Source organism: Zosterops lateralis, assembly GCF_965231275.1.
Source record: "Zosterops lateralis genome assembly, chromosome: 1".
Lineage (NCBI taxonomy): Eukaryota > Metazoa > Chordata > Aves > Passeriformes > Zosteropidae > Zosterops > Zosterops lateralis.
The window spans coordinates 60,013,507-60,024,608 of record NC_139762.1 but is presented as its reverse complement, the minus strand read 5'-3'; the positions used below and the strand labels follow the sequence as shown (position 1 = coordinate 60,024,608).

Sequence of the window (11,102 nt, the reverse complement as noted above, 5' to 3'; positions counted from 1 at the left end):
CTGGGCAGCGGCTTCACATGGCCCCGGTGCCAGAGACTGCCATGGACCCCTGTGGCCCCCAGGCCCCCATGGGCCAGTGCTCCTGCAGTAAAGCACAAGTCAGCCTGGGGAAGAGGAGACCGAGAGCCGGGAGACCTTATCACAGTCTGCAACCCCCTCACCAAGGGAAGAGGAGGGGCAGGTGCTGATATTTGCAGTGATCGGTGACAGGGCCCGAGGGAACGGCATGAAACCGCGTCAGGAGTGGTTTGGGCGGGGTATTGGGTGAAGGTTCTCCACGCAGAGGGTGTTTGGGCACTGGAACAGGCTCCCCAAGGAAGCGGTCAGACCACCAAGCCTGACAGAGCTCAAGAAGCATTTGGACACCGCCCTCAGGCACCCGGTGTGACACGGCCAGGAGCTGGACTTCGGTGATCCCTGTGGGTTCCTCTAACACAGGATATTCTGTGACTATAAATCTCCCCTCTCCCTATGCAGCGCAGGTCTCGATGGGGCGCAGGGAACGAGGCTCCGGGAAGCAGAAGCCTCCTCTCCCAGCCCCAGCCCCAGCCCCAGCCCCAGCCCCAGCCCCAGCCCCAGCCCGGGCAGGCCGGATGCCCCTGGCCCGACGCCATTCCCCCCTGCCCGGCGAGGCGCCGCTCCTGGCCCGGCCCCCGGCGGCAGCTCCTCCTCCGGGGCGGTGCGGGGGCGGGCCGTGCCGTGCCGGGGCCGCTCGGGGCTGTGCGGGCCCTGTCGCCGAGGCGCGGCCATGGCCACCCTCCTGCCGCGGGCCGCCGCCGCCGCCCGCCGCCGCCTCCTGCTGCGCCCCGCGCCGCGGGCCCCGGGGCCGGGGAGGGCCGCCAGCCAGGCCCTGTCCGCCGCCCTGCTGCGCCGCGGGGGCCTGGTGGGCGGCCGGTGGGTGGAGACGGCCGCCGCTTTCCCCGTGCGGGACCCGGCCAGCGGCGAGGAGCTGGGCCGGGTGTCGGACTGCGGCGCGGCCGAGGCGAGGGCGGCGGTGCGGGCCGCGCACGAAGCCGGTGCCGCCTGGGGCCGCGTCCCCGCCAAGGTGAGCGGGGCGGGAGGCGGCGGTGAGGGGCCCGGGGCGGGGCGGTCCGGCCGGGGGTCCCTGGGCCTCGCTTCCCCCTCCCTGCGTGCCGCAGCAGCCTTGTCTCTCCCTCCTGCCAGGAGAGGAGCGCCCGCCTCCGCAGATGGTACGAGCTGATGATGGAGAACAAGGAGGAGCTGGCGCGGATCATCACGGCCGAGAACGTGAGTGGGGCCGCGGGGCGGGCACGGGCGCTCGCCAGGGGAAACCCAGCACAGGCAGCCAGCACTGGCACCAAGTAAAACTGACAGGCGCCAAGCCTCTCCCTGTGCGCTTCACCACTTAGCCTTACTGTCCTTTTTAATAACTTCGGGCATATTGTGCACGCACATTGCTCTGCTAGGTCAGTGGGGGACCTTCCAAACATTCCTTGTCCGGACACACATAAAGTGCATTGGTTCGATGACGGTAGTACCTAATCAGAGGAAACCAGACCCACGTTGTACTCATGGCATGCAAAAGTATACATCCACCTAAACCACGGTCCTCAGGGCAGAAGTGTTTGTGACTGGGAAAAATCATGCAAGTCTTCAAGTTGGATTGACACAGTCTGTATCACTGAGTAGCCTGGGAGCTCACAAGCTGGTATCCTTTTGAACAAAACCCTGGTGGAAGATACTTCAGCAGCTCCTCTGTGGTGTGGTGTGGTGTCACAGCTGCTAATGGTCATTCAGTCCACGGGATCAGACCTGGGGGTAGTCCAAAGCAATACTCCTGAAAAAAATGAGCGCGGCATAAACTTGTAACTGTTTTTGTTACAGTTCTTTCTTCAGAGTGGTAATAGCAGCTAACCCTGAGTTTGTAAATAAATGCATACTACATTTGTGATTTTTCTTTCTTGTCCTAGGCAGGTATGAATCCAGGCACAGAATACAAATGATTGACTATACAATGATGGTATATTAAATCCACACAACTATTGCTGCTGCAATCATATAATCCTTGTTGGAGAGCACAGTGTATGGCAGAGGGAAAGGATCATAAAGTACTCAGAAAAGAAGAGAAACTCCAAAATTACTTGAATTTGTTTATATTGCTTCCATTTGCTGTTTATGTTGCTGCATTTGATGCAATGTATCTTCAATCTGGTTTAATCAAAGGGGAAGCCTCTGAAAGAAGCACAGGGTGAAATCGTGTATTCAGCCTCGTTTCTGGAGTGGTTTGCAGAGGAGGCTCGACGGATTTATGGTGATGTTATTCCAGCATCTGCAAAAGACAGAAGAGTCCTGGTGCTGAAGCAGCCCGTAGGAGTGGCAGCCATTATAACCCCAGTAAGCATAGCTGAACTCTTCTGAGTCACGTCAAGGATTTCAGCTCAACCCCCTGTTCAAAATGTCACTTACGTCTGCAAAAACAGGAGGCTAAATTTTCCCAGCTTTGATTGTACTATTTTCTCTTTCCTCAGTGGAATTTTCCCAGCGCTATGATCACCCGGAAGGTTGGTGCAGCTCTGGCAGCTGGCTGTACAGTGGTGGTGAAACCTGCAGAGGACACACCTTTATCAGCATTAGCTCTTGGGGAGGTGAGCTTTCAGTGCTAAGCTTTACCTCAGCAATGGACTGATACTGTAAACAGGGAGTCAGATGGGCTTGGAAGGTCGCTCTGGCCAGCTTCGTATGTGAAGAAAGGACAATTTGACTTGATGCAGGTGTTCTAGTTTAGTGAGAATCTTTGCATATTGCATCTACTGTGGTCTAGGGATTGGGCCATTTTGATACGCAAAATATCCTTATATCTTTAATTTGGTTTTTTGAACAGACAGCTTAAACTGAAGGTAAGCTGCTCTCTCAGGTACCTGTGGCTGAGAACAACCTGTTCCTGGTTGTGGTGACTCCTTTTGGCTTCTGTTGACTTACAGACTGTTTTCTTCAAAACATTGAACAATCATTAAGTAACTATTCCTCTTACAAAATGCACTAATAATGCAGTTTCTGTTTCTCTTTTGTTGCAGCTTGCAAACCAGGCTGGAATCCCAGCAGGAGTGTATAATGTTGTCCCTTGTTCCAGACAACAGACAGCAGCTGTAGGGGAAGTTCTATGCACTGATCCACTGGTATCTAAAATATCTTTTACTGGCTCTACAGCAACAGGAAAGGTACATACGTGGACAGAATACCCTTGAAGAGTATTACTGTGGTTATACTAGAAAGGTAGGGAGAAAGTGTGTGCCTTTATACAGAGCCTTCTTTTCTGGCTACTGTACACAGATTGTCCAAATAATTGTGTACCTCTTGAGATGCTGCTTATATGTTTCAGAAACAGTACTTCACAGAAGGAAGCCTGTCTGCAATTCTTGATAATTGCCCATTACTAAACTATAATGTGAACAGTCCTGTACAAGATATTCTTGGTTTATATCATAAGGTGACAGCATACTAATGAGAACACTGAAACTGAGTTTAAAGGTGCCACTCAAGAATGGCTTCAGCAGATGAGAGAAAGTATTAGAGGAGTGAGGCCTGGAATCTCTGCTGTCAGCCTTAGTCAATAAGCAATTTTGTAACCATCTCTAATTGAATCACTAAAGCTGCGGAGTTTGACAAAATGACAGAATTCTCTAGGATGGCTGTATGTAGAATGAAGAAAATGTCTGGTATCAAGGCAAATCATAATACCAAATTCTGTCAGATCTTGGAAAATTTTTGTAAAAGTAATCAAGATTTTATTATAAAAAAAAAAAAAAAAAAAAAAAAAAAAAAAAAAAAAAAAAGTTGACAATATTAGTGTATAAAAGCTTGACCTGATCTGAAGTTGATCAAAATCTTTCTCTGCATTAGTCCTTGGCCAGAATTTCATCTTTAAGGATTTTAATGGATGAAATTTGTTTTTGTCAAAGGAGATGGTCTAGCATTGTAGAGAAGATGCCGATTATTTCCTTGTCAGAGTTATTTTTTCACTGCCTTGCATCCATGATTCCACTGTTCACATCTGTTAGAGGTACAGACGTGTGTGTCTATTCTGTTGCCTGCAGATCTTGCTGAAACACGCAGCTGGCACTGTGAAGAGAGTTTCCATGGAGCTTGGAGGACATGCTCCTTTTATTGTGTTTGACAGCGCCAATGTGGACCTGGCTGTCGCAGGAGCCCTTGCTTCTAAGTATAGAAACTCGGGACAGGTGAGAATTTTTGTCCATGTTTCTAGACAATGAAGAGCTGTACATAAAGTTTAAGCTGTAAATAAGCTATTTTATGTAACAGGAGAGCACAGAACTCTTCATTGTGAAGAGAAAGGTGCAGCACTCGCATGGCTCTGGACACTAAAGCCAGTCACCAGCAAGTCTTAATACCAACACTGAAATCCCATATGTTTTCACAACATACATGGCAGTCAGTAGCATCACTATTAGAGAAGATGATGTTCTCTAGGACCCCTAGCAAAAGCTTGAGAAGTGACAAGGCATTTTTTCATATGTTTTGTTAACATTAAATCTGTTGGAGAACTAGAGCTGTGATTGACACTATCTTATTCAGTCTGTTAAGACACTCAGAGATAGTTTTTTCTACAATGAGTACCTTTAAAAAATTGGTAGACAAGATTCGAGAGTGTGTTGCTTCAGATGTATTTTATTTAGAGTAAAAAATATTTTAAGAGCATCACTTTCCAGAACAGTCAGCTGAGAAGGGTTGTGTGGAGGCTGTTCTAGCCTTACAAGTACGTGTGAACATGAAGTTGATGAACTCCAGCTTTTGAGAAGCACCAAATTTTCAGTGGTCTGGGAGGTCATTTGATAGGGAAAACTTTGCTTGAGTAACATAAGAAGACATGACTATGCTTGGGAAGAAAGAAGGAAAGAAAGGAAACAAAAGTGGACAAGGACCGCTAAGGGATCAGACCCAGACCGGACAAGATCTATCATAAAAGGCACCTCTGCTGCTGTAGAGAAACATAAGTAGGTGTTAATTTTCACATACTGTAGCAATTAAAATAGGATGCAGTCAGAGCAAAGGGTAGCACAAATAAATAGACCACTGAAAGCACTTAGAAACAACTTTCAGGAAGAAAACAAACTCAAACTCTATTAAGATAATGAAGAAGTTAGAAAAAAAGACCTCAGATCACTAATTATGATTTGAGTTTTTGCTGCCCAGTCGAGCATTCTGCAGTCTAACTAGAAAGGATTTCATGCAGCTTCTGGGCTTTGGTTGATACATGTATCTGAGTCCATAAAACTCACAAAACATTTCTCCAGTGTAAGCAACTTAGAAGTGTGATGTATTTCACACACCCACTAACAGCTTGTTGAAGTTGTATTTCTAAAGCGAAATGGGTGGTGAAAGAAATGGCATAGCTAGGTAACAGTTTGGAATGAGGGAGAAGAGGCAGGGGACATCAGTGTAGTAATCCAGTTCTGTGGCATGAAGGCCAGAAGGAATTCATGGATGGATTAAATACAGTATAAACTAATGGGGTTTTGTCTTGTTTGTTTTCAGACTTGTGTTTGCACAAACCGTTTCCTGGTGCAAAAGGGAATTCATGATGAATTTGTGGAAAAGTTTGCTAAAGCTATAAAGAAAGAACTACATGTTGGAAATGGATTTGATGCAAAAACTACCCAAGGACCACTAATAAATGAAAAAGCAGTGGAGAAGGTATAAGTAAATAGTTAATTTTTAACATCCTAATTTTCTTTTTATGATCCATAAAATAACTTTACATTTATGTTTAACATTTTTTCCCTTGTTTTATTAGAACATAATGCAGTGTGGCTGGAAATGTGTTCTGTCCCCCAAGTCCATGTGTACATACAGACAAACAGATGTGGACAGTTCATGTATCATCCCCCTGTTTCCATTAAGGGAAGGAGAGGCCTCCTTTAGGAGAAACTGATTCCTCCTGATTACTCCCTAGCTCTTCTCAAGTCCATTCACTGAAATTGGATACACTGTGAGAGCTGTACAGTGATCCTGCAGGTCTGAAGCACTGTGATTGACAATTTCTTTTGAGGAACAGTGTTTCTTTTTGGCAAAATCTAGGCAGAATAATTTATTTGGGTTAAAAAATCAGAACTCTGGATGTTGTAATCACTTAAAACTTCATGTGCAAGGTTTGGGTCTTCTGTTTTGGGTGACCTGCAACTCCAGGAATATTTCTCTTTTAAAAAATCCTAATAAGTTACAAGCTCTATAATATTTCACTCTTCCTAAGGTTAAAGATTATTGAGTCAAGTGGCTCATACTTTTGTAAGATATTACAGCTCAGCTGTATGCAGGCTTGGTTTGAATCCATTATACATGAATGCTGCCAGATTCTCTTTATGAAAGAATGGGAAAATATTCAGTTATTTGGGAGGCAAAGGATACAGTCTTGAATTTCTTTCCTTCATGCCTTCCCTTCTTGCATCAGAACAGTGTAGTATGTGTATCAGGTACAACGTTATGTACAAATAAACACCGTATAAAGTCACTTTCTATAATTTCTGTAATTTCAAAGGACAGTATGTCCTAGGTGGGGATTGCTACTTTAGTTTCCTTCTTACTTTGTTGTCTTTAGATGAATTGTAAATATAGGGGGTAGGTAGAGTCATAGATGCAGGAAAATTTCTTGCCAGTTCCATCTTGAGAGTTGTTTCTCTTTCTATGGCAGTGATATGTTTCCATTTCCATAGTGCTTGATCACTGATACATGATGTAGTTTTTAGTCCTGCAAAGACTTTTTCTCCCATTAGGTGCAGGCTTTTAATTTCTACAGAAAAGGGAGCTGGGGACCACGTTCACAGTTTATCCCTCTGAAATTATGTCAGACTGAGACAAAAAAAGAATTGAATAGAAATTAGATAATATTGCAGATGGTCCTCTGCAAAGTGTAAACCTCTCTTCAAAATTTTCTCTTAAATATTGGGAGAGTATTATTTCTTCATTGGGAAATGTATTATTGCTCACTCTTAAATGACTTTAAGATTTTGTTATGCATACCTCAGGTAGAGAAACACATTAAGGATGCAGTTTCTCAAGGAGCGTCTATTGTGACTGGAGGGAAGCGACACAGCTTGGGGAAGAATTTCTTTGAGCCAACATTACTTAGTAATGTTACAACAAAAATGCTTTGCACCCAAGAGGAGACATTTGGCCCTTTAGCACCAGTTATCAAGTAAGATTATTAATTCTACAGATTAAAATTAACAATTTTAAAAAAATGAAAGATTATTTTGAATAAACAAGATTTGAAAGACAGAAAATATTTTGTATGATCACACAAGTCTTGTAAAAAGACTGGGGTTACACATGTGAAAACATACTTTGGATATATAGCTTGTTTGTTTCTTTTTCTTGACCTGATTTTAGCATCTATGCAACTTTTTGAAAGTTAAAGTATCTCAATGGCTAAGCGAGGCTCGGTAGCAGCAAAATCTGTATCAGCTTCATGATCTGTGTTATAAAATAGGAGACAGGACTTTTGTCATGTGATTTGCTAGTCTTTAAGCTTTTCTGACACATGATGAATTGGAGCTGTCTGTTCTCCTTAAAGCCTTCCCTGCCTTTGTGCAGAGCAGTTGGATGTGATGGAGGAACACAGAGTTATCTGTGAGCTGAGAGTGCTGTGTAGTTGGGGAAATAGGTAGGCTTACCCATATGAAGTAAATGTCTTGGTACCATCCAGCTGTCTAGGGGGAATAAAGGCAATCTTGACTACTTAACTGCCATTTAAATTAAGAGAAGAGGTAGACACTTCAGTATTTCAAAATGAAAGTTAAATTAGCTTTTTACTGTACACTTTTAGAAAAAATAAATTGACATTTTAATCCCTGATAAGACTGCTTCTTGCCAGTAAGTCCACAAGACAGCAGGTGAACTGCGGGTCTCATTTTTATTTTATTCTCTTTCTATTGACAGATTTGAGACTGAAGCAGAAGCCGTTGCTATAGCAAATGCAGCTAATGTGGGTTTAGCAGGTATGCTTCTCTGTCAGATAAGTGTATTTCTGTGGTTTTGTGAGCTGTAGTGTTATGTGTTGATGATTTGAAATGTCATTAAGTCTCTTTTTCACAGTCTTCTGCAATTGCTCTTACTGATTTTCGCTCCTGTATCTCTGTGTCTGCACAACAGGCTATTTCTACTCCCAAGATCCAGCTCAGATCTGGAGAGTTGCAGAACAGCTGGAAGTTGGAATGGTTGGTGTTAATGAAGGCATAATCTCATCAGTGGAGTGTCCTTTTGGTGGGGTAAAGGAGTCTGGCTTAGGGCGAGAAGGTTCAAAGTATGGCATTGATGAATACTTAGAAATAAAATATGTCTGCATTGGGGGATTATAGAAGCCTTCAAACAGCACAATCCTCACAACTTGGGAAAGAGTGCTGTTGTTTTAATAAGCTTATTGAGCCAGAAATATGTATGAATGCAACTTCTACCTTCTTTGGAATTAATCAACCCTGTCTTGTGTGTGTATACAGGTATCTACAGTATTCTGTGCTGCCAAATGTTTTTACATGGTCTTTGTTTATACATCCAGTTTTTCAGCAATGTGATCAAATAATGTGTCCATTATTTTTAGTAATGAGTAGGGATGTACATTTATTGGTTTTGGATTATCCCTGTGTAACTGGGAGAACTTTGAGACTTGTGCATAATGAAAACAGATTGTAACCTACAGTAAGGGAAACTAGATCACCATTTTTTTACTACCTTTAGTATTTCAGTGTGGATAAGGGAGGCTTTGGGATGGCAGTCTCCCTGTAGAATTTTGTGTAAATACTCACACTTTCTACTGTGGTTATGTGACCTCCTTTAGAAGCAAGTGTGTGGAGGGGGTTTTTTGCTGGTGTTTTTTTTGTTTTGTTTTGTTTTTGTTTTTGTTTTTTTTAATTGTGGGAGAACTTGCTGCTTACTAAAGGTGAGGAACTGTTTTGAGCCATATCTAGGCATCCACATAGGCTAACAGACAGCTTTTTCAGCACTGATAATCCTCACTGCAAGGCTGCTGCCTGTTCAGCTTCAGGTTTTTGAGCAAAGAGGTGTACTTTGTGCCTAACAGCTTGCCTGTCTAGGATGAAATATAGCCCTTGTTTGATGCCTGTTAGCCCCAGCAGTCCTGGGAACAGGACAGTCCAGGACAAAGAATTGCTGTCTTAGTGAGAAGCAGGAGGAAGGTAAGATACTTACAAGAACAACTTGCAGAATTTTAAGGCCTGGTGAATAAAGCACAAGTGGTGACATGATGATACAGGTAAACTCCCTTCCTTCCATGAAAAGACCATGACCCTCCTTGGGTAGAAGTACAGTCCCTGATGTAAATATTGCTCAGTGTCTAAAGCTCACCCTCTTCAAAGAATAGGAGCAGATATCCATCTCTCTGGGCTTTGTGGCTTGAATTGTGTTTGTGGTTACACAGGTGAAGGTCCATTTGGGAGGAAGGTTTAAAAAACTTTGAACATGGCTCATTTGTGATCTAATGAAGACTTAAATAGTGGTAGTTAGAAGTGAGGCTTTGATACATCACTTCACTATTCTGTCATCTTCAAAAGATGATGTAAGGCTTCCTTAGTATGAAATAAACAATGTTGTTTAAACATTATTTTAATGGCAGTCAAACAAAGCACTTTAAAAAATGTGCAATGTCAATTTGGTGAATAAATCAGCATGGCAGAAGTTAAGTGGAGTATATTTTGTTTCTAGTGGTCATTATTAAAATAAATAAAGGAAGACAATGGAGTCCTTCTTCCTATAAAGTAATGAATGTACTCTGTAAAATGAAATATTTTAAAATATTTTATCCCATCAGGCAAAGAAGTACCAGGTAACACAAAACTTGGGAAAGGAGGGAAAAGCAAGCTGAAACTGAGTTTCACAGGGTTTTTGTTTAAAGTGCACATAAAGTAGCATTGATTGCTACTCCTTATTTTTAAATATTTTTTTATGGTTGTATTTGTGTGTAGCAGTTGAGACCAGGTGGGTCTGGAGCACATTATCTGTCAGTACTGTGTGCATCATGCCAACCGAAGGGCAGTTAAAGGGCATTTACTGCCCTTCCGGTAATTCCCAATGCACCAAACCCGCGTATTTGTGGTACTGAGGACTTAGTACTGTTATTTGTGCTTGTTGTCAAGAACACAAAAAGGATGGCCTCTTTCTACACTAGTTGCAAGAAACTTTCCTATAGCCAGCTTCTAAGATTACACTATTGATCACAGGCTGCCTAAATTTGGGAAATACAGTGTTGTGGGAGAAAGTTGTTTGCCAGCCTTGGCTGCCTTCTTTTACCCAGCTGAAAAAAATGGGTAAAAGAAGGTCATGCCTTGGTTCCCAGCTTCCACAACACAATGATGCAGGCAGAGTTACAGGTATTATACACAGGTAGAATATTTACCACTGAAATTCAATTATGTCTGCCTGTGAACTGCAGTATAAGGTCAAAATTAAAATCATCTTATTTACGGCTGTATGACAGTGTAGTATTTAATGTGAGTGTTCTTGGAACAGTGCAGTTGGAGGATAAATTATTTAACCCTTGCTCTCTTCACTGCAAAGTCACTGATCTGATGCATTGGTACATTTAAAATCTTAATTTCTTTTCTGATAATAGCAGTTTGAATGAGTGTTTACTTTTTTTTAACAAATAATACCTTTTACAATGCCTGATAAAAAGCACAAACAATAATTAATGTTTGTAAGAAACTTAAAAAATACCTTTTTCTAGCTTGGATTGTGGTTGGATTCCAGCATAATATCCTCATGTCAGTAAAGTCTATATCAGTTAAGCACAGAATAATCAAAGTTGTCTTCATAGCAAAAGCTGGGATTCTTCAACAAAAGACTTACTTGAATTCTCACACCTCAGTTGTGTTGATTGCACTTGTGATAGTTTAGCAATCTCTGGATATTAAAACTGTGATTAAAAAAATGTTTTCAGTTAATAAATCATTTCTGTGAAAGAACCGGATTTTGTGGTTTATTACCCTCTTCAATGCTGAACTGACAAATTGACAGCAGCCACATTAAGTTCAGTCTCTCAGATTTGCCCGGATTTTGTTCTGACAGCTTTATTACTGGAAAAGACACCACTTCTTTGCATCCACATGTTCATA

At 42.7% G+C, this 11,102-nt stretch overlaps 1 protein-coding gene across 1 annotated transcript; it reads left to right on the top strand.

Moving 5' to 3' along the window:
* Positions 1-748: 748 nt before the first annotated feature.
* On the top strand, positions 749-10,952 carry ALDH5A1 (aldehyde dehydrogenase 5 family member A1; the record flags this gene model as incomplete). Its single annotated transcript, XM_083869939.1, has 10 exons — positions 749-1,045; positions 1,165-1,248; positions 2,185-2,355; positions 2,490-2,606; positions 3,036-3,179; positions 4,056-4,199; positions 5,515-5,673; positions 7,002-7,171; positions 7,915-7,973; positions 8,128-10,952. 10 exons carry the CDS (start codon positions 749-751, stop codon positions 8,331-8,333), a joined length of 1,551 nt encoding a protein of 516 aa, XP_083726065.1. The 3' UTR covers positions 8,334-10,952.
* Between the last annotated feature and the right edge of the window lie 150 nt (positions 10,953-11,102).